We start from the raw sequence: 24,452 nt of genomic DNA, 5'->3' as shown, positions 1-24,452 counted from the left end.
AGAGCCCAGAAGTGAACCTCTGGTGCAAGGAAAACGAAGAGGGGTAGCGAAAGCCACCTGTAAGCTAAAATGTCTGATCCGAGTGTCTCTGGGAGATCCAGATGTGGGTGTCTAAAAACTTGCTGTAAAGTATGCTTATGTAGCGTAGCTGTGCTAATAGTTATATGGATAGGACTAACAATCTTCTTACCGTTTATGATAAGTAAGAATCCTAACCTTTCCCCTACTGAACCTGAGGCAGTAGATGTAGGGGCTGACCCGACTGCAGAAACACCACGAAGCTTAGAAAGACGCGACAAACTAGTAGGCTTGACACACACACGACCTAAATTAGAAGCATCAGATGAGGATGGACTACATTTTCACAAAATGAGAAACAGGACACATCTAAATGTCTTTGCTAACTTGTTAGTGCATTACGTAGAAGCTATGGAAATAGAAGATTGCTATGTCTGCATGAAGCTACCTACCTCAGTAGCTGAAGGTGTGACATATCATCACCTACCGTTAACCTATGGAATTTCCTGTAGTATTTTAGCTAGCTTGTTCTATAGAAGCACCTTGCAATATTATTATTCAAATGATGACGTAGTTTTTTCTGAACTTCCTGTTAGAAAACACTTGAACCGTGTACATACTACAAGTGACGTGACCCGTTATATGGGAGAATATTTTCTGACTATAGGTAATATAGATTTAAATGAAGCAAGAGAATCTAATCTGACCTGTTCTCTGCAAGAGCAGGAAAAGATGTTCATAAAGATGGCAGACAGAAGGAGAGAAAAGTTTCAAAAGAAAGCAAATGACGAGAAAGATAGAGTCCCTAGGTGGGCTGAACACATGGATAACACCTCGCAAGGCGAAGCTAATCCTGCCTTGTTGCTGGATTTTGAACGAAAAGGGAAACTTTGTATCCATAGGGAAAAGACAGAGTATTATAACAATGAATTCATCGGTTCCAGCGAGTGTGAACATAATTACAAGGTAATTGGAGGTTGGGGTTTCAAAAATGGGTCAGAACCTGTGTTTCCCGGAATATATTATATATGTGGGAACAAGGCGTATTTCAAATTGCCGGATCACTGGTATGGAAGCTGCTACTTTGGCATTGTTTTCCCGAAAATATACCATGTGAATAATGCAGCTGGAAGCGACGAAGAAACTAATGGCTTAGTGCGTAGTAAGCGCGAAAGTGTAGGTGAAGTTATAGGTGATATTTTCAGTGCACTGATACCTGGAATGGGGGTAGTTCTGAACACCCATAGAATCTGCAAATTGTCTACAGTAGTGGACCGGTTATCAACGGACACTGCTGCTGGATTCCTGCTGGTCAATACTGAAATGGTTGCGATCAGATCAATGGTTTTACAAAACCGTCTTGCCCTTGACACCCTATTAGCAAAAGAGGGCGGAGTCTGTAGAATGCTGAAAGCGCAACATTGTTGCACTTACATTCCAGATAAAAGTATCGAATTAAAACAATATGTGAAGAACATAACTAATTTGGAAAAGGAACTCAAACCATTGGAGGTTGACAGTGCCTGGACGAGACTGACTGGAGGTCTCTCCTCTATAGGTAGTTGGTTTGCTAACCTAGGTAGAAACCTGTTGTGGAAAATAGTGATGCCAATAGTTGTGATAGGTGTAATTATATTGATTATTTTTATCTGCTGTAAATGTCAGAAGTGCAAAAGGAAATACACAGTAAATCAGAGAGGGGTGAAAAGAAATATTGATGAACTGGAATTAGAAGAGGTGAAGAATTCCATCTATAAAAAGGCGAAAAATCACCACTCTCATAGAGAAGCTGAAAGAAAACTGAACAATAAATTTATTGAAATTGACATGAGTGATGTGGATGAATGAGAAAAAGTTGGCATCTGTTTCCATTATGTAGTGATGATAGTAAATATCATCAAAGAGGGGATTGATGGAGCAAGGACTTGCACGTGAAGCGCCTTGCCCCGTGCAAGAACCTCGCCAAATGTATAACATTACTAAAATTCATTATTGTCGTTTATTACACGTTTTTCCAAAACACACGGGTGTCCCCGGATGCTTGCCTGTATGTCTTTTCCATATTAACGAAGCTTGCGCTAAGAAAAATGGCTGCTTCGCTGAAATTCAGTCTGCGCATGCGTCGGTCATACCCATGTGATGTGACGCACTCGCATTCTGGAGGGAGTTCTGTGCACATGCGCATTGTTGCTAATATGGCCGCTTGACTCTCACCACGCTCTCTGCTATTGCTGCTGCTTCAGCCTATCTATCTTTTCGCACTAAAACCTTAACGCTATAGTCATTATAAAATAAGGGATGTTTAGAATTTCATCATGGTGTACAGTGTGATCATTTTATGTGTGATATTAATTTGTTCTCGCTTACCTTTCATGTACCGCGTCTTTGTGGGCTGGGGCATACATGAGCAACGCCATGCTGAGGCTCCTCTGAACCCCGTCACGTGACTGGGGAAATTCCTAACTGCGCAGAAGCTGAAACCAGCCAGCTGGCTCCTGAAGCCCGATGCGCCTGGGAACCCGTCCCGAAGATGCAGTCTTGCACCTTGAACTATCATACACTGTTGCTATATGCTGTACACTTGTATTGTATTATGTATTCCTATGCCTGGGAACGTGAACCCAAGGGGCGGGTGTGCAAAATTGAATATTTATGATGAGAAAGCCGAACTCTAGGAGGTGGTAATGACCGCACCACCTCTCCTGACCAATCATAATATGGGAAACTGTCACTTGCAACATTAGTGGGTGGTCTGAGGGACCCCAAAATGGTATAATTACCCTAGTTTAGCTTAGGAAAATTGTCCGACTTGTCCGAGTAGCAGACCTGTCACTGACCCTACGATCTCAATAGGTGTCCAATCTGAAAGTGCTGCGGAGCACTTTGTCCATATTTTCCACAAGCTCCTAAGGGGTGGAAATTCCTAAGTGCTGGCGAAGCACTTTGCTGGGAGATTCGAAAATCCAATCGGGGTTTCTGGCGGATTACTTGCAGAAAGGGGTAACGCAGGCGTTGCTGTCCGAAGCTGTGGGTGTTGGTCGTTTCCCTGGGAGGCCCAGTCCTTTGACCCGAACCTGAGGGGTATCCTGTCCTGATCTGTCCGTGGGTTGTACCTGTTCGCACTCTGGTGTGCCTTTCTGAGGGTCCTTGTCCCTGTCTTCCCAACTGACCCGTGGCCAGGGTTGGTCTCAAATCTGAATTAGGTAAATATTGTATGTGGGTTTGCGTATTCTTTGTATCTTGTTTTCTCTCTCTCTCTCTCTCTTTTCTCTTTCGTATGATCTATTAAAGCACTATTGCCTGTGATATTGTTCTATTGCCATTGCTGATATAGTTTGTTCCTTCTCTCTCCCCCCTTCCTTTAGGAACTCATTGACGTTATCATAAATAATAGTATGTTCCCGTTTTTCCCTTTCCTTTAGTTGATTGCAGTGAACTTAGAAAGAATAGTTTAAGGATTAAGTACATGTTTAGGTCCCAACCTTATACCTCGTGCCTTAGTTTAACGTTGCAGTGATTAGTTCTGTTCCAAATCCTACCTCTAGTTTTTCCCATATATCTTAATGGTCGTAATTTTCTTTGTGCAAAGTTACCTTTTGATGTTGATATTAATGTTTTGACATAGTGTTCTGCATATCGCTTATTGTCTTGGCATCTTCCTTTTGAATTTTCATATAAAGTGTCAAAACTTCATCAGGTGTCTGTGGTCATTTTACAGAAAGTGGATAAAATATATGGACGTAAAGAAATGTTTTAAGGTCCTGTCTACTATTTTCCCTTTTAGCTCTAGGTCCATCGAAAGTTTGTGCCTGTGGTAAGTCAGGTGCATGGTAAGCAGAGGTAATTCTGAACCATTTAATTACTCATAGGAGCGTGCCAGGATCTCACCCGGTTCACGAGAATCATTGATTGAAACGTAATGCACGCCGGGGCCCAGTGCGTGTAAGAAATTGGTGACCCGGGTGAACTGCGCGCTCTATCACAACCACTAGACTGCTTCTCTACAATCCAAACATTCACTGGAGAAGTGTGGCTCAATGGTTAGAGCGGCAGACCCTGATGCAGAGGTCTAGCCCGGTACCAGGGTTCAATTCCCTACCTCGGCTGGTCTGGGGCTCAAAATTCCACAGACCTGATAATTCTCGCCTCGGTGCCTATTCTAATCATAGAGTCCCACTCTGCAACTCTGGGCAATAGCTTGCTTAATCTCCACAACGGCCCCCACAACGCTAAGGATGCCTGGCCTTCACCCTGGGGGTGCCCAGGAGTGGATGCCTCACAGGGAAAGCCAGGACGGGTTCCACAGCGGTATTCGTACAAGCTCCTTGAGACCCTTGCGGGTGAGTAGTGCGCTATACAAGTATCAATTTACATTTTTTTTACAATGCTTGATAAAGCCCTGTCCTCATTAAAGATTATTTATCTCAAAGGTTTTTAGATGGGCTGGACATAGCAGTTCCTAGACCATCGAAAAACACAAAAGGGGCTTTTCCTAATATTTATCACATTACATGGACAGACCTGCTTTGTTCTACTTACAATGAAGAAAACGTGCAAGATTTCCCATGCCTCTTCGTGACTAGCTTCTCCAGTCCCTGTATTTTTCTCTGAATGCTGGGCAGTGTTGTCTACTCTATTATAAAACCAGGACTACAAGTCTCAGAATTCAAACAAAAACTGGATTTGAGAAGTTAGTCATAACAGATGGACGTGGGAAACTTGGGAGCTATGATGAAGTGTAACGCATATGGAACTGAAATGTCACATCGCCACACCAAAAATAGTTGTACACGTATCATAAGTTGCCAGCTATGTCTGGACAGCTAGGGAGTTTCATTTTCTACATGTGTACGGATATTATAGTTAGTGACAGATCTGCCGTACATGTCAACATTTCTAAACTGGAAAGAAGGAGATAGTGGGGAACATTAGGGGTATTTATTTTCTCCATTGACTAACATTAAACCAAAGTCAATTTTAGGTGGGAGATAGCTAAAATAAAGCCATTTTAGGGTTTAAAAATTCGGAGTACCTGCCTTAGGTCTATTGGCATGTATGATCTATGTTCTCTTTTCCTATTAACAATGTAATCTTTGGATCATGTATTTACTAACATTCTACCTCAATTTTGTATGAAAGAAATTCCAAAAATCAATTCCAACTCTATAATGCCAAGAAACTATACAATTTTGACAGTATTTTTTACTTGGTTTTCTAGTCTTTCTTCTACGATTATGTTGACTTTTAGCCTTTTATGTCTATGTTAACATACTAGGTGTGTATTGATATGGCAGCATGGGTCTGGATTCACAAGCTTAGTCTTTCTTCTGTGTCTTCCAGCATTCTACTAAGTTGCTTGAGCGTCGGATATTGTTTCTAACACTTGTTAAACATTTCAAGTGTCTCAAAGCCTCGCGGGGGACAGTAAGCGCTATATAAATGCAATTGCAATACAATCTTACTTTTAAGCGAGACCACGCCCCCAACTCACTAAATCGATAATATACTGTAACCAATCCGCGCGCGCGATTCTCGGCACATAATGTTTCCAGCCTGTGAGAGGGAAAAGGCTTTACACAGTCTGACCAATGAAGAGTGAAATGTCGGGCGGAGGGGCGGGCCTCCAAGTAAGAGCCGGAAAAGCGGCGTTTCCGGGACGGCGGCAGGTAAGGGTTGCTGTGGAAATCTGGTGTGAGGGGCGTGTCTCTCAGGAAACTCTCAGGGCGAGGGGCACGAGAGATGTTTTTGAGGGTCGAGTATGCTGTGTATGAGTATGTTGTATATGTTGAAAAAAGAACGGGGGTCTGCCGGTATCGTCGCGAGCAGTGGAAGGGAGGGGAGATGGTACAGAGGGTAGGAAGTGAGTTGTAACTGAGGAGCTGGAGTGGTCTTTAGAGAGCTGGATGAAGGGACACGTTTTTGTTGTCGAGTGTATTAAGTGAGCAGGGTGTAGTGGTAGACTGATTTCAGGGGACGGTAGAAAGAGGTATTTAGACAGAGTTAGGAAAGTATGAGAATTGTAGGGCCTAATGGTCATAGGGTTCTGTATAACACGAGGGAAGAGTTAGAGGGCGAGGGCAGCCTGGTGAGGCTTTTGCAGGCTGAGGGGGCCAAGCGAAATATTTCTACTAGCAGCCCTTTAGTGCACGGATACACTTTTGAAAACACTGCGCCAAGCAATTTATTTTCACAGCACAAACTTACAACTGTGGTAGATAAATAGCTCTAAGCTACATATGCCGTTCTATAAAAAAAAGTGTGTGTATTTCTTTATTATTCGGTGACAGCACTGAGAAGCTGAACTTCTATTCTCGAGCAAATCATACTCGTGTGCCTGCCACGGCGCTACCTCAGGTTTGTTTTCAGGACCAGAGTGGCGGATCGCACCCCAGTCCAGCCAGCCCTGAAAATGGCTACGGTGTCCCAACCTACCGGTGGTTTGCCAGTGTACTGTTAGGCACAGGGAAGGGTCTGTGGGGTACAGGTCAGGATCATTGGGGCACGAATTAAAAGTTATGCAGGAAATTGTGCTTCCAGCCAGAAGTGACGATCTTTTAGATATTTGGTTCGTAGTTGAGGTGGGACTGCCCCAGGAACAAGGGGGGTGGGGTGTGGTTACGAGTTTGTAGCACTGTTTTTAGGATAGATGATTAAGACTTTGGCAGGTGTGTAGTTGATCCAGTGGGATTTGTGGCGGAGGAGGGGGGCTAGAGGCAGTCCAGCCAAGTCCCACGCATTAGGCGTTAGACCACCGCATTTCAATATGGTGGTCCTCATCACTACATTTAAATTATATCATGTTTTTTTGGCGCCTGATCATCTGCGCGCACCAAGCCTGGGTGAAGAAAGCAGGTAGTGACAGTGGCTGTTGTAACACTGCATAGCAACGCAGCATCCTGACTCAAAAGCCGCTGCCAGCAAGAACTCTGACTTCAATGCAGTGACTGGTACTCAAGTATGGTCCTCTCTCTGGGTCTTACCGCGATTGGGACTGGGCTAAACTGACTGCCATAGCAGCAGCTGGGACCCCGTCGGCATGGCTTGCCTGAACTTTCTGAGACAGACTATCATGTGGATGGCCTTCAGAACTCTATGCTTATCTGAGGGTTGGCACTCAAGTGTTGCTGTTTTCTGGCAACTTGAACTGGCGCCACCCCTAGTCAGTGACTGCTTTACTTTTGCGGCTTGGGATTTGGCCCTCTGGCACTCACTTGTTGGTCCCCGGGTCGCATCAGGACCCTCGTGGACACACTGTGTTGGGGAGGAGCCATGTCTGGTCGATGCATGCTGTGGCAAGATGTTCTATTTACTGGCCGGCAACTGGGCACCCAGGAATTCATTGTTGTTTTTGCTGCTTGCCCTTCATGGCCCCCTTGTGAAACAGGAAGAAGCCAGTGTTCTATAATGGACCATCTGCTCATCTCCTCCTGACCTCCACCTGTGCTGTTGCTGTGCCCTGCCCAGGTAGTCAGAACCCAACTCACAGTGAGAGCAGGTGGCAAAACCGGAGGCAGTCCAGCACGGCTCACTCTCTGAAGAGGAGATAGGTTAGCAACCTCCGTAGTGCCATACCAGCAGTTCTTCTCATAGTGTTGTATCAGATCACTGTGACTCTCAGAGACTCAAGTAAGTAACGCATTAATCTACTAACACACTGCTGACATTTAAAATGTTTGTTTGGAGAATGGGCAGGGTTGCTCAAGCAGGGCATAGCACCATGCAAATGGGTACACCTTTGCTTCATGCACTAGCAAAGTAAGACTAGGTCCTCCAGGGAAATGCCGCCACACCATCCAGCGGTACAAAAAGGGGTGGGATGGCTGCAATGCCAGAAACCGGTCCTAGGAAGCTTGTTTCCGGTCCAGGTAAGGCATGGCTTGGCAGTTCTGGCTGGACTGTTCCCATGAGGCACAGGGTCAGACTGATTTGCATATGGCCATGTCTGAACTGGGGTGGCAGAGTGGGCTAAAGAACGGTGATCGATTAAACCCAGATCTGTTGGCTGGGTGTGAGTGTTTGATTGGTTCAGATGCTCCGTCCATCACCACCCATTTTTGTACCACTTTGTTCGCCATAAGTTGGCAGGGTATGCTCAGACGTGAGTCCCTTGCTCACTTTGCCACTGGATTTAAGCAAGCCTGGCTGAAGACGGCTGCAATGCCAGAAACCGGTCCTAGGAAGCTTGTTTCCAGTCCAGGGAAGGCATGGCTTGGCAGTTCGGGCTGGACTGTTCCCATGAGGCACAGGGTCAGACTGAATTGCATATGGCCATGTCTTAACTGGGGTGGCAGAGTGGGCTAAAGAACGGTGATGGATTAAACCCAGATCTGTTGACTGGGTGTGAGTGTTTGATTGGTTCAGATGCTCCGTCCATCACCACCCCTTTTTGTACCGCAACACCATCCAGTGCATGGTCCTGATCAGACTGTACTGAGTCAGTGTGCTTGGATCAAACCGGGAGTGCAGCATTCATTACAGGCTTGTGTTTAAGACAGAGGGAACAGATATATAAATGCATGGAAGGTAGTTGGAGTAGTGCTGCATAGATCAGTCAAACTCTGAGCAAGACTGCATATAGTGTACATTATTGCAATTCAGGTTTGTTGTTGGGTTGGAGGTCACCTCAGGGGTGGCTTTGCCTAAAAATAAATACAAACTAAACCTCTTTACATTTGGGGTTTATTTTCCAAATGCTCCAGTCCAGTCCTGGTGATTTAAAACGGCCCTGTAATTCTTTGGAGAAGTTTCTCTATTATAGACTGGTGAGCTCCATGAGAATCTACATATCCAGCGGCACCTGACAATATCAGCGTCCAGCATTATGCCAATATTGCAAATGGAACATCTGTGTTCCATCGAAATTAAACACATTTAAAATTAAGGCGGAAAGGAAACATCAAAACAATTACGTTACATTATAGTGCCAAACAGTGAATTTATTTGTAGAGTTATATTTAAAAAGATTAGTTATAGAAAGGAGTTCCCAGCAATATGTTTTTCCACAAAAATCAAAATCATGTTACTATGTCCACTTAGATGTGAATGGGATTATGGGTTTAAATCTAAAGGAGCTCGAAAATTTAAATGTATCCAGACGTGAGACTACAGGGGAAAAATCAGACCTTCAAACATTTTGCTTTACTTTAATTTTAAAGAAAGGGTTTACGCTTTGAAATGATTGTATACTTAACACATCATTGGAATATATTCTCTTCTCTGTGTAGATGACCTTCAACTGTATGTGTTCTCCAATTCAGTTAAATTGTAGACCTGTTTGAAGTGATTACAAAAAAAATGGAATCAAATAGTAATCCATTTTACAAGCAATTATGATGGGCATGACACGATCAATAAAGATGAACTGCAAAAGTATTTTGTCTGAAATAGATCTTGCTACCTTTAACATAAAAAGATTGTGGCAAGACTAATATGCCTTGCAATGAGACCTGGATGGGAGAGTTAGATCAGAATGCAATAATGAAATAATCTACTTTAACTGTTGAAGAATTACATTTTTCACCTTTTGGGACAACTTTGCAGATAAGCATGTTATGTGTAATTCTTTATTAAATGATTGAATATCTTTGTTTGCTTGTATAACCAAATCACATAAAACTTTATTTCATGCATTGGAACTCCCAGGATGTCCACATAAAGCACAGAGTTATAAAATGCACAGGTAAAATGACTGGCAATAAAATCTGAAATGCGCCTTAGAACAGTAATTATTACATTCAATATAAAGGCAAAAAACATTTTAAAAAGTTAAAAACATAAGTACAAAACATTTTATTTGGCAGGTTAACTAGTAAATACATAGCCTCTATAGTGGTGCGAGCAGAAATTCTTAGAAAGAGGGGTCTTAACCACTTACGACGATATTAAAAGCAAAGCTGGGCATATAAATAGAAGATGTTTCAAATCCTGGTTTCCGTTTTTGAAAAAGTGACATGGGCTTGAGGTGCCACCCCATTTAGATCTTACAACTTTTAATGGAACAATACATTAGTGCCCAGAGGCGTCTTATCCCATGGGCCATATTCCATGGCACAGAATGATGTGATTTGTTCAAAGCATAGAAATTCATTACGGAATCAAAATTTACATTATTCTTTTAAGAATCGAAATCAAAACGGAAACTTAACTTGCGAGAAACTTGCTTAAGAAAAGCTTTTAAGCTGAGACAGCGACCTAGAAGAGGCCAAGCGTCTATCAAGATTAAATTGCTCGAAAATATACTGCAAATTCCTAAAAAATATTGTTTTGTCTCTTTTCAGTTCAAACATTTCTTTAAACATAAGGTGTCCTAAGGAGTTACACTCATTGTTCATAATGCGAGGACCCCAACGAACCACCTCCGCCAACCCCTGCACCCAAAAACTTTTTAGACCATGTTCTAATCTTTTTTTTTTTTTTGAGTTCAAATCTTTTTTATTGAACAAAAATGATAACGGCCATAAGGCATCAGTAGAATTACATTCGTATTGGAGTGACGCCGTAATCAAGCATGAATCAGTGTATATAAAACAATACATACATACATACAGTAACGGAAAATAAAGAAGGTAACATCAGTCCGGACCTGTAAATGAGATGAGATGAATGAACAAATAAATGGATAAACAAATACATAAATAAACAAGGTAAACAATAAAATATGCCATCATTGCAATCTTACGGTTGTACACGGTTCCGTAGAGCTCTCCATCCAGATCTAGTCAGATAATACCAGGTATACTTTGTCGTCCCTGCACAATGTGTCTAAGTCTGGTAAGCCCATGTGGACAGGATATAACCAGTACAATTCATGCAGCGGCACCCCCGCATTTACTAAGTATTGACCTCATTGGTGGTGCTTCATGGTGGATCGAAGGTAAAGGAGGCCTGGTCTAAGGAAGACCATAGTTTTTGTTGGTAACCTGCCATGGTGATGAGTGAAGAGCGGGATTGTCTGTGCCCCTAATGCAGGATAGCCATTCCCTCCAGGCATTAAAAGAGACCTCAGATGCTGATTTCCAATTGCATAGGACTACCTTGCATGCTAGTGTTAGCAAGAGATCCAGGAGCTGGCGGTCATGATCCCCCTTTAGTAGTGGGTCTAAAGCCCCCAGGATAATGTAGATGAATTCCCTTGCAGGGTGTATGTCAAACGTGTGCCCAATGTAGTCAAAGATTTTAGTCCAATATGTGTGAAGCATGGGGCAATTAAAGAACATGTGTGGAAGGTCACCAATACCCGAGGAGCAGTTCCAGCAAGTCGGTGTGTCTCGTAGGCCAACCTTAAATAATCGTTGTGGGGTCCAGAAAGCCCTATTAAGAATCATATACTTGGTCTGTGATAGTATCGGCGAGACCTTATGTGTGAGTGCTGATGCATGTATCCTGACCCAGTCTATGCTTATGCCAGTGTTATTTGGTTCTGATTCCCATTTGGCTTCGTTACGCCTCATCGATTTGTTGGGTGTTGGTGCAAGAAGTTTATATATTTTTGAGACAAAATGTCCAGAGGATTGAAAGTGAGGGAGCATAGATTTTAGCCAAGGCGTCGCTAGCTTGAACGTTTTGCTGGATAGGGCTGACTTTAGCTTCAGGAACGAGTAAAAGTCAATCGGTAGTAGGGAGTGTCTAGCCTGCAGAGTCGAGAATGGCAGTGGCATGTTATTTTCTTGTAGATCTGCAATCACATTAACACCTTTATCAGACCAGTGGTCCCATATTATGGGCGATCCGCCAATTTTGATTGACGGGTTACGCCAGAAAGAAGCAGATGATGAATTATGGATTTGTAGACCAGTTTTGTGAGCGCGATCTATCCGCAAGAGAGCTCTCTTGGTATTAAGTATGATGTATTTAGAATTCGTAAGGTGTGAGAGATCCATTGTGAGCACAGCAGAGAGCGGGGCCTTGCCGATAATGGATTTCTCAATGTCAATCCATAAGGGCGTATAAGTAGGGTCTTCGGTAAACCAGGAAGCTCCTTGTCTGCAGAGAAAGGCGGTTTGGTAGTTTCTGAAATTTGGTAGACCTAAGCCCCCTTTAAGCTTTGGCAATTGCAGTTTCTTCATGGCAATTCTCGGTTTCTTCCCTTTCCACAGGAAGTCCGTTAACGACTTCTCAACTTTATGTAGAAAATCCTCCGAGAAGGTCATGGGGAGCATACATGCCATATAGTTTACCAAGGGACTGATCATCATTTTTAATGTTTCCGCCCTACCCCACCATGAGAGGAACTTTGGGGACCAGCCATCTAAGAGTTTTTGTATTTTTTGTAGAGTATCTCCTCATTAATTTTTAGGGTGGTTACCAAATCCCTTTCAAATTCCAAACCTAAGTATTTAAAACTCTTCGGCTGCCAGGTTAGCCCGGATTCGCCCAGGATGTTTTTATCACACAGATTATTTAATGACTTCACCTCAGTTTTATCCTTGTTCAGGGAGTACCCAGATACACTTGAGAAGTCTTCGATTGTGGAGAGTAACGCCGGTATAGCCTTATCAGCTTTTTCACTCATGACCAATACGTCATCAGCATAGGCCGTGAGTTTGATTGTACAGCCTGCGAACTGAACTCCTGCAATTTCAGGGTTTTCCCTAATATAGTACAAAAAGGGTTCAATTGCCAGGAGGAATAAGGACGGGGACAATGGGCAACCCTGCCTAGTGCCTTGTTCTAGACTAAAGGGGGAGAAAAAGGCGCCACCAGCCCGTACTCTAGCAGAGGGACAGGCATAGAGGGACATGACTAACTTAGTGAATAGGGGACCCAGGTCAAACTTGTGTAATACGGCATTTAAATAAGTCCAGTCTACTTTGTCGAACGCTTTTTCAGCGTCTAGTGTGATTGCCACGGTGGGCGTGGATAAGAATTTCGATTTTTCAATAACGTGAGCCAGAATTCTCGTGTTATCGCTCGAAAGCCTGTTCTTCAGGAAACCCGCTTGCGAGGGATGTATTCGGGTCGGCAGGACCTTCTGGATGCGTTTTGCTAAAATCGATGCCAGGAGCTTACAATCTAAATTTATCAGTGAGATAGGCCTGTAATTTTTGGGGAGTTTATGATCTTTGCCTTCCTTGGGTATTACAGCAATTACGGCTTCAGCCATAGTTCCCTTGACCTCTCCTGTGGTGCTAATTTCTTGAAAAACTTCCAATAGAGGAGTCGCAAGAATATGGGCAAAAGTCTTATAAAATGGTGCTGTATAGCCATCGGGGCCAGGGGCTTTCCCTTTTTTAAGGGATTTGAACGCGCTAACAACCTCCGATTCAGAGATCGGTTCATTCAAAGATTCCCTTTCTGCGGTCGTAGGTGTTGGGAGTGTGCAGTTTGAGAGATACTTCTTCATTTTTTCACTGTCAACGTGTACGTTCCTAGCATAGAGTTTCTCATAAAAGTCTTTGAAAATGTTCGCAATCTTCGTGGGATCAGAATTAGGAGTACCATTTCCATCGATTAAGGAAGTAATGGTGTTCTTCTGAATTTTAAATTTAAGATAAGCCGCTAGCCCCTTCCCTGCTTTGTTCGAGTCGCAGATTTTAAAACGCTTCTTCCTGTCCAGCCAAATTCCTGCCTTCTCACTGATAAGTTTATTATAGGTGTATTTTTGATTGGACAGTTCATTTAGGACTGCAGGGTTTCTACTCATCAGGTATTTGTGCTGAAGTTTTGAAATGTCCTCTTCTAACTTCAACAAGGCCGCAGTGCGGTTTTTATTAATTGCAGAGGATATTTTTATAATAAGTCCCCTTATAGTGGATTTCAATGCCTCCCAACGGATGGTGTCTGAAGTGTCCCCTCTCTTATTGGACAATAAAAAGTCTCTAATGGCGGTATCAAGGGTTTCTTTGTGTTTCGTGTCATTAAGAATAGTATCATTGAATCGCCACATAGATTGACGGGTGAATGGTTTAAGATTAGATAGTGTAAGGGAGACGCATGAATGATCAGAGACTAATCTAGGGGCAATGTCCGCGTCCTCAACTCTTGCCACTGCGTTTTTAGATATGAGTATATAATCAATTCTAGAAAACGAGTCATGTGGCGGGGAGTAGAAGGAGTAGTCTCTACCATCAGGATACATTAAGCGCCACATGTCCACCATATGGAATCTATTGCATAATTTCATAAATGCCTTATGGACTTTGCCTGGGCGAAAGACGCATTTAGAGTCTCTATCTAATATTGGGTCATATGGGAGATTGAAATCGCCTGCCAGAATATGGACTGCTGTGTCAGGAATGGAGATGATCTGCTTCGTGAGGCCTACCCAGAAGGACGGATCATGTGTATTTGGGGCATAAACAGTTGTGATAAAGAACTCAGTGTCATCTTTGAGTAGTTTCGCCGAAATCCATCTCCCTTTCGTGTCTGTTGTAGTAGAGACTACGTCCACATTCTTGGCCACTAGCATCACCACCCCATTCTTTTTTTATATTGCTTCAGAGCCTATCACTTCGGTGTAATATTTGTTACGCAATGTGTGAAATAGGTTCGCCTCTAGTTTTGTCTCCTGCCGCAAGGCTATATCTCCACGCTGCCTACGTAGATAATCAAGTACCTTTTGACGTTTAACTGGCTGGTTGAGACCTTTCACGTTTAATGATAATATTCGAAGATTAGCTATAGTTGTTGTCCCTATTGGAGTGTCCATAACAGGAGCCATCAATTATACAATAAGTGATACCGTCTCATGACCCATGCATATGCGCAAAGGTTGGATCGAGAAGAGGGTCTCATACCTTTGTCAAAACCAGCAGAGTCATATCTCGCATTGAATACAGGGCTAGTACCATATGTAGGGAATCGGCGGACAGAGTTTAAGCTCCGGAACACAATGTGGTGCAATGTACGCAAGCTAGGATGCAAGATGGACAAAACAATATACAAAATGCAAAAACAATCCTCCCCTTCACTCCCACCAACCTCCCTCCACCTCCTCCCTCAACCACAGCCCACCCCTCCCTCCCCAATAGTAGAAACAACAGAACATGGCGACTCGGGAATGATGACCACGAGGCGGCCTCCAAGCAGCTTGCTCATAACTATTAATCTTTTGGGGCTGCAATCCCAATCTAGTGAAGAAATAAGCCTTGAGTACAGGAAGGTCAATGCTTTGACTTCAGTATCATAAACCAGGCACAACAGCAACTGTAGAAGAATTATTGTGGGTGCACCTGACACCAAGGGGAGTGCTATAAAACACACCACAGCACAGTACTTCTTTGAGGTCCAAGAGGGACACGAGCCGTATCGTGGTAGCACAGATATAATCATTGTGAATCAATTTCAAATCAAGGATTCAAGAGATCGTTCTGATACAGATCCGGGTTCCAAAGGATACGCTGGCAGAGGGCCCAAAGGGAACATAGACCATTAACGTGACAGACAAAACAGGCCAGACCAGGCCCCATGTGGGCGTGCCCTTATTGGATTTCGTTCAAATACAGTCGTGGTTGTCAACCCTTTAGCAATACCAAACAAGAGACCCTCATATCAGTTTCAGATCAGACAGTCACTTCTATGTGGATTCAGGAACATGAGAATAACAGTACCAAAGGTCCAAGCCTAAACTCATCCTAAGCCAGGTGAAGAGGCTCCTTGTTGAGCTGAAGGGGAGACCTCCATGGTGCCATCGCCGTGGTCGAACAGGAGTTGTCGCAGCTTTCTCGGGTCACAGTACACATGTGTCACACCTTGTATGGTTACTCTAAATTTCGTCGGACCAATAAAGCCATACATTTGACCAAGTGATTTTAATTGGGGCCTCATTGCGAGGAAGGCCTTCCTGATTTCCATAGTCTCCTTACTGAAGTCCTGTGAGATGAAGATTTTGTGACCTTTCCATAGCACATGGTTATGCTTGCGGGCGAAGGTAAGTATCTGCTCTGTGTGCTGATATCTTAGCGGTTTACACACGATCGCTCTTGGGCCCTTCTGATCCTTAGAAATTCGTCCTGGTACCCTATGTGTTCTATCAAACTCCAGTGGCTGAGTGAAGGTTAGATTTGTGGCCTGCGTGAACCACTCCTCGAGGAAGGGTATGCATGAGTCATGTGATTCCTCTGCTTTTTCCGGCATGCCAAAAATTCTTAGGTTCCCCCTTCTGTTTCTATCTTCCAATTCCGCAACTTTTTTCACAAGGTGGTCTGAGCATAAGGAGAGTTTCTTGATAGCTCCACACGTTTTATTCTCAAAGTCTTCCAGTTTGCTTATCCTGGTCTCGGACTCCGTAATTCTTGAGTTGATGTCTTTGATATCCTGGCGGATAGCTACAACCTCTTCCTTGGTGGATTTGGCCAAGTCCCTAACCTGCTCAAAATTGTTGCCATGGCATCCGTCATTTCTTTATTTCCTTTGACTGGCGTCGGTGGGTTAGATTTCAGGCGTTTAGAAGTTACACCGTTTTCTTTGTCCCCCATCTTTTAGTTGTAGTTGTGCCTAGCGATTTGACCTGATGCTGTTTTGTTCTGATTCCCACCAACTCACGGCGCTGATACTGAACTGCGTTGCGTTGCGTCGTGAATTGCGTTGAGTCGTGAATAGTGAAAGACGATTTTTACTGAAGAGAGATCATAGGTGCACATTCATCAGCAGGAGCCGTCGGTTGCAAAATGTTCGTGTTGCTCCTTGTAAATATCATTTAAATCATTAAATGTCATTTGTACTCTTGTAAATATCACTGGCAATAGTTGCTGCAGAGGTTCAACACAGTGTCACAGACTCAGTCCACATACATGCCACCAGCTTCTTAGAGTTTCCGCAGAACTATTCAGTGTCTTGATAACAGCTGCGACAGAAATTCAATCTAGGCTCTGTGGATGGTTGCAATGGTTGTTTTTATATGTGCTTGCAGCATTATTTCCAAAGAGCGTGGTTGATTTGTTCTAGTAACCTACTTACAGTTCCTCATAGCACACCAGAGGCCACAGCACACATCATGGTATTCCGGCGCAGGGTTGCACAAACACGATGTTAGCTTAGCAAGGGACCGCCATTTTAAACAGCCATTTCAAACATTCATGTAGTGTTAAAGATCCTGCTTGCAGCGTTATTTCAGAAAAGCTGTATCTGAACGTTTGGTCTGATCTTTTTATACCACATCGGTTTTCTCAGAGGCATATGCAGTCATCTGCAGTATCGCAGTCTTGGTGCAGGGTGATCGAGTCACGGAGACAGGCTCTCCGGGTGGCCGCCATTACGAGTCGTCAGTGCGGTATTCTACACTAGCGCGCATTCAGCCGCCACACTGTCAGCCTCGTTTCTTACTCACTGCGTTTGATGCCATGTGGGTTCATGGTCCTGCACTGCCCAGGGAGAGCCTTAACAGCTCGTAGTGTGCAGCGTGGCCGACTCTCCGGGAGACCGGGGGACCACGTGGTTGTGTCCGTGCTCGGGCTCCGCCACGGAGTGCAGCTTCCTTCGGTTTTAGTCAGGATTGGAGGCGGATTGCAGCTTCCCACAGCATATTCGTTCCAGCCGCTCGGAGGAGGACAGAACTACGCCGCCATTTTCTCCGGCGTCCAAGCCACGCCCCCGACCATGTTCTAATCTTAATGCAGCAGTTGAGGGCTCACATATTGAGAAATAGCAATCTCCTTAGTATTTCCCCTTAAGATTTATCTAAAAAAAAACTCCACTTTGTCTCATCAATTAGTGCGATGGCGTAGAAAAGACTAGGCGGAATTTTGGCCCATTACACTGACAGAAGATGGGAAGAGTGTCCTTGTCTCACCGCTTGATAGAAAGAACAGAGCCCCCTAGCCTCTGCATGGGCTTTACACAAACTATTGCATATGTGTTTCTGAGTCATTTAGTGTACTGGACATTATTTTACCTAAAAAGTTGCGGGAATGAACTATTTCCAATTTGAGTAGGAGCGCATTCCGTTTCCCTGAAAGCACAACACCTTGCTTTTTGTGGAGTTAATTTTCCAAAAATGTGCTCCGGGGTGCTGTTGTAGGGCACCTAGTTAACGGTCTAAACCTTTAGGGGTTAAGTCCAGTGTCACAATGTTGTCCGCATAAAGTAGGCAGATCACTAGACACCCCCTGATACTGGAAGGGAAACCTAAGCTTTAAGATAAAAAACTGGAGAAATGTGATCTATAGAGGAAGAGTAGCAGAAGGGCAAACAGACACCCTTGCTTCGGAACATATTTTTTAGGGATAACTGTAGACAGCCCCAGATCCTCACCTAACAGTATTTGGCACCAGGTTGAAGAGTGGAGAGCAATATTCAAGTGCAATAGAATACTACGCATCCCAAGATTATCTATCTAGTTTTTTTCCCCACAGGGTTGGATGATCGACCTTATCAAACGTTGTGGAAAAATCTATAAAGGTAGCATAGACAGGGCACTTCCTCAAGACCATAATGTGTTGCAAAGCTGTGATGTTATTTAAAGTGCTGTGCTTTTTTCCTGAAATCTGATTGTTCTAGTGGAATAATTGTGTTCTCCTCAACCCAGGAATTAAGATGCTCCTAACAGACATCTAGTAAAAACTTTGCCCACTGCGTCTAGTATTGCAGGTTGTCAATAATGGGTACATTACGATCACCCTACTTAAATAGAGGAACAATAATACTTCTGTGGTTATAACAGTAATCGAAGACAGGAATCAAAGCCTGAGCCGACAGTTTTATTTTCCTTTTTATGACCGATTTTAAGACTTCGGGTCCATTGCACCAGAAGCCCTCATTGCCCTAATTGAAGACTCAATCTCACTCATAGAGGGTGTACCATAGCTAATTTGCATCATCTCAGAGTCAGTGGGTAGATCTTCAACACAGAATTCGACACCAGGATTGTCCGCATATAATTCGCTAGTAAAACTGTCCCATCATCCTCACTAATGAAGATGGGGCGGGATCTCACTCTTGTCCCACTGCAGTCGGCAATGAGATCCCACAACAAGCACACATTTATTCCCAATGCAGCTTCTAAATTAAGCCAGTCTCAGTTCTGTTTTCTTAACCACATCGGTGCGGTACGATTTACCGCCGGGTGCTGACCCCTAATGGAAACGGGCGAGGTCATGACGGAACGGTTCCGTCATGAGCACTGCTCAACCGATGCTCATGACGGAACCGTTCCCTCATGAGCATCGAAGGGGTTAAACTAATCTTTAGGCGCTGCCTTCAACATTTAAGCAGAGATATTAACCAGTCTCTTGCTTTTGAAAAGGAGACCAATTGAGTTTCAACGATTTTGCTTGTATAACCATATTTGTGGAATAGAAATAAAAAGGACATTCATGGATTTGGTCTCCACATTGGTACATATGCAAGAAAACCGCATGAGTTAAAAGTGCTGGAACAAGTTAAAACTTTACCTACCACTGCTCTGTTAAAAACAAAGTGATAGACTATTCTCTCATGTCTGTACTGGAGCACCTGAGCTAAGGAACAGAATCGCATAGTAACGTTGCTTAGGAGCGCCTGCATAATTTCTCTTTGATACATGGACAATTTTTAAGATTTGTGTAGTTTCAAAATGCCTTTAGCCAAAACCACGTTTTTTGTAAATAAAAATACATGCCAAACCAAGCTCTTCCCATATATATTAATGCATATATCCAACACAGTCTACAAGAATACTTTAAAAATGTGCCTATCCTTAAGGACCATCACAGATTTAAAAATTGCTTGGTACCAGCCTGCCTTAAAATTAAATGGTTGACAAATTTCAAAGCCACATAGGAGAAACTCTCAATAGAGTACGTTTAAGTGGAGGGACGAAAAGCAACTTGTGAGAATATACCAGAGGAGAAACTGCTTGAGCTTCAATCTGGTCTGTGGATAGCTTAGATATTTTGCATCTTCCACGCTCATCATGCTCGGCAAAGAATTTGATCTCTCTGGGCTCCAGTGCCCCGCCAGAGCTTTTCTGAGCTGGAGAAGCTCACTGCCTTCAGAATGAAGCAGAGCATTAAATAAAGCTGACCACTCTGAGCCTTCGAATGTTTGGCTCTTCGGTCTACCCTCCATTGTATTGTACTGGCATTTATTCAGCTTCCCCCTCCTCTTGCAATGCCAAAAAATTCATACCTTATCCAACATTGGCAGTATTGGCTCTAGGGTGTGGGCCTATCGACATACACCAGAAGAGAAAGCAGCATGTGTTTGTAGTGCAAATGGGATATAAATGCTTGCTGTTTTAACACTAGGAAATACGTTAAAATTATGAATATCACAGGGCATGCTTTTTTGCCTGGAATGCCTTGAGTAAATATCCAAAGTCAAGAGCGTTCAGCGAACCCGTTTTTCTATAACTAAAATGTATAATTCCTTACTTGATTTTATACGGTAAAAATCAACTTCCTATTTTAACCATGTCTATTTCTTGGTTTCTGTTTCAGGATGAATGTGGGGGTCGCGCACAGCGAGGTGAACCCCAACACACGGGTGCTGAACAGCCGCGGGATATGGGTGGCGTACATCATCCTAGTGGTCCTGTTGCATGTCATCCTGCTGAGCATTCCCTTTTTCAGCGTCCCATTGGTTTGGACCCTCACCAATGTAATCCATAACATGGTTAGTAATTAAAGAGGCATGTAACACGCATTAAGAAGGGCATCTATTTTCCACATCTGAAGGCTACATTTCTAAAGTTGTGCATGATGCACACTCCCCTTTCAATTCTCACACAGCATCATACCCACTGTGCAATCTCACACTGCCAAGGATCCTTTAACATAGCGGACAGCTGCTGGATAAACATGCATCAGCGCATCACTCTCAGACAAACTGCCACAAAACATTTTTACTTTTATTGCTGTGACTTACCCCTGAGAAGCAGGTCAGCATTTGGTTACATTGAGTAAGTGGGCACAAAAAAGAATTATAGCATGAGACAGATTTTCAGATTTCCTCTCTGGTGTATAGAGAATTCCTTTATTACATTCTGCTCCAACTGGTTCTTTCAAATCTGCACCCCTTGCTATTCACTTCCAAGGAAGGAGTGAGTTGATGCGCCTGCTTATTCTTGGCTGATACAGAGAGCACCTCCTACAGATGTTGAAAAGATGATCTTTGCAATGCAGAAGATCAGAGTCTTTGGTTTTCTTCAGAAGGGCTGTATGTCTCAGAAGTTTGTGTGGCTTAGTTACACTTATCAACAATCTTTCATTTTCCTCCTCTGCTTTCTCCCTAGGTGATGTACTTGTTCTTGCACACAGTGAAAGGCACGCCGTTTGAAACGCCAGACCAGGGAAAGGCTCGTCTTCTGACGCATTGGGAACAAATAGACTATGGTGTCCAGTTCACCTCTTCTCGCAAGTTCCTGACCATCTCTCCCATCATCTTGTGAGTTCTGATCCAATGTCCCACATTCTTTTAGTCTAATCTGTTTTTCACATAGCATAGATTGGACATGTGTAGCTTACAGATCACACAATTCATTGTCTAATGCAGTGACCTAAATTGGTCTTTGTTTGACGCTCCCCATCCTGAAAAATACATCAGATTTGTCCCGACTTCCGAAAGTTGATGCCACCTCCAGGTCCCACTCCGTTTTGGACACTGAAGCTTTTATGTTCTAAGCATGACTAGAATTTGTGTAAAATCCTTGGATAGCTAACAATATGCAGTATTCTTAATTTTTTCTTTCCCATCTTCCTTTTTCTGTTTCACAGGTACATCCTCACCAGCTTCTACACCAAATATGATGCAGTACACTTCCTGGTGAACACAGTCTCGCTACTCAGTGTCGTCCTACCCAAACTCCCCCAGTTCCATGGGGTGCGTGTTTTTGGCATCAACAAATACTGATTGGGATATTCCTACTACACCACAAGGCTTCATTTTCAGTGAGCCTGCAGCTTCTGTACAGGCAATGGAAATTCACACAAATACATTGTCAGTTTTCACCAGTTATCTGCTGATGGGACTGTCAGATTTCTCATTTGACACCATGAGGGTATGACATTAAATAAAGGAGGATGAAGGACATTGTCAGTAGGAAGAGAGGGGGGGGGGAAGAGTGTTAGTTGGAGCTCCATTTCATTCTCATGTATGTAGATTACACAACTAAGTAGTTTTATTCCTGGGGCCCTGATGAATCCTCACCTTCTCAACAAGTGCCTTTAAAATTGTAGATTCAGCTCTGTGCCATATAACGTGTAACTGACAGCATCACTGTAATCTGCACTTCGTACAGACATGGCTAGGGCACATATACTGTGTGCACACCCAGATAGACAAGGCCACAGCCATGTAACGAGAGGTGTCCATCTTAGGGTTCTTCAAAATATCATTGCATAATTTTTGTTCTATCGGACTGGTGATCTAAGCTGTCCCCATATGAACATTGACGAAGAAGTGAAGTACTACCGGACCTCACTGCATGCTCTAAAGTAGCCCCTGCCCTATCCACACTCTTTGAACGCCTATTTCAACATGATGTTGCAAGTAAAAACACTAATGTTGTGATATGGCTAATGAGTGGTGCTCCATTCCATTGCAGTAGCGCTGAAAATTAAACCCTATATTCTCTTGTGACAATGTTTGTTGATTGCAAGATGCTCCTGCCTTTTTGTGAGGCTTTTCTTTGAGAAAGTAAATCTTTCTCACCTTTGCGTGAAACTGGTCTGTGAGAACAAGACTCATGTGCCCTTATATAAACCTGCGAAGACGAGATCTTTGATTCCCTAAGTGAGGCAGCTCCAAGGTAACAAAATAACTGCTTTCCTTTTGGTTCCCCGTGTAGGATGATGCTTTGTGGGAACGAACCCTTAGTTCTGTGTTTGAAGCTGTAATGTAAGAACGAGACTCTTGGTTGCCTGTGCACAAGGCTGCTCTGCAAGAGAGAACCATTGGTTCTGTGTATGAAACTGTGCTGTGAGAACAAGAATAAGTGTTCCCTTTGTATGAGACTGCTCTATGAAAATTAACCCTTTTCTTTTCATCTGTGAATGTGTGCTGGTTTCCCGTGTGTTGGGCGCAGTGGCGGCTGCTATGGAATGGGAGTGGGGGAGCAGGATAACAAAAATAAAAAAATGCCACTCACCTGATTATGGCCGCAGATTCCCTTCCATCCTCTTCTCTTGCTGGCTCCCGGCAGCACACAGGCTCCCCTAAGCCAATCACGACGCTGCTGTCACCAGCATTACAGCAGCATTGGGATTGGTCTGAGCGGCCTGTTTAGCTGCTCAGACAGTGCCTTGGAACCTTGGAACTGTTCTCCACCTGAATGTACAACACAGCCAGGAAAAGAAATGCTAAGTGCGCATGACTGGCTTAACCAAGACGACCGGCCAAACTGTCACGCGCACTTAAGGTACACCAACCACTCCTCCTCCCTGTGACCCCCAGACCTGCCCTAACCTGGCCCCAGAGCCCGTACTAAAAATAAAGTGATAATAACGTTATAATTTTATTTTTCCTTTTTCCACTGCTCTGAGAGCAGTGGGTGATGCTCCTCTGCCTTAGCGGAGGAGTCGCAGCTGGTGGGCTTTTCTATGCAAACAAGACGGGCTCTCTGTGCAGAAGCTGCTAGGTGACAGCACACATCTCTACTCCCTATAAGAAACGAGTCTGCTTGTCCCAGTGGTTTCAGAAGACTGATTTGCTGTTTAAGATGTTTGCTGGCTAGAGTAGACACCTGCCTGCTTAAAGTTGTATGAATAAACACATTGCAGTGCAATATGTATGCTCAGGGACTTACCTATTACATTAACTGCACACATTTTTCTGAACTGCTTTGTAATGTCTCTTGAAAACCACCCATGTTTTTACATATCATATGTACTTTGGGGAAAATCGAGGTTTGAACAAACCTTGTTTATACATTTTAGCGTGTGGAAAAATTCACTGTAACTTAACAGAAAAAAATGTGCCTATACTTATTTTCTCCAGTAACCTCTATATTTTTATGTATATCTGATTTTGAAAACAATGTTGAGCTGGTCTTCTATAATAAAATACTGTTATGAATTGTAACATTACCCATTTGCTGTGGCAAAAGTCTCATGTTCCTTCTATGTGCCCCCTTATTGGAGATGTAATTACATTGTTATTACTTAGTCTGTCCTGGGGTTCATCACCCTCTTCTGTAATGACTTGGGCATCAAATTGATCATTCCCACTGTTTGACTACACAGACTCCTCCTTCGCAGTTCGGTCAGGTCTTCATGTGCCCACCCAATCCCAATAAAACGGCATCTGGTAACTACCTGTTTTGTGGCAACAGTAGATTCTGCCACAAGCCTCTGAGCACTGTCCACCCAGCCAAACTTTGACTGGTCTCATGTAGTCTGGCTTTGAATACCAGATGTATGCCAATACGTGCAGGAGTCTTTTAAATCTCCCTTGCTGTCAGAGACCAAGACATTCTTTAAAGTTTCGCAGTAGTTCATTTCAAACACCTTGGAATTTATAGCATTCCTAGTATCCACCTTTGTGACACTAAACAGGATTGTAAATTAAAAAAAATTCATGTT

At 43.5% G+C, this 24,452-nt stretch overlaps 1 protein-coding gene across 2 annotated transcripts; it reads left to right on the top strand.

Moving 5' to 3' along the window:
- The first annotated feature begins 5,577 nt into the window (after positions 1-5,577).
- LOC147748277 (ORM1-like protein 2) lies at positions 5,578-23,957 on the top strand. Of its 2 annotated transcripts, none has more exons than XM_086959711.1 (4): positions 5,578-5,684; positions 20,373-20,547; positions 21,167-21,318; positions 21,648-23,957. In XM_086959711.1, the coding sequence occupies exons 2-4, from the start codon at positions 20,374-20,376 to the stop codon at positions 21,781-21,783; spliced, it is 462 nt and encodes a 153-aa protein (XP_086815837.1). In that variant the 5' UTR covers positions 5,578-5,684; position 20,373; the 3' UTR covers positions 21,784-23,957. The 2 variants fall into 2 exon arrangements, with proteins under 2 accessions (XP_086815837.1, XP_086815826.1); XM_086959700.1 differs by lacking the exon at positions 5,578-5,684 and adding an exon at positions 5,689-5,789.
- The last annotated feature ends 495 nt before the right edge of the window (positions 23,958-24,452 follow it).

This window comes from Lissotriton vulgaris, chromosome 1_1, assembly GCF_964263255.1.
Source record: "Lissotriton vulgaris chromosome 1_1, aLisVul1.2, whole genome shotgun sequence".
NCBI lineage: Eukaryota > Metazoa > Chordata > Amphibia > Caudata > Salamandridae > Lissotriton > Lissotriton vulgaris.
Note: the sequence above shows the minus strand (reverse complement) of the source record. Positions and strands in the feature narration are given on the sequence as shown.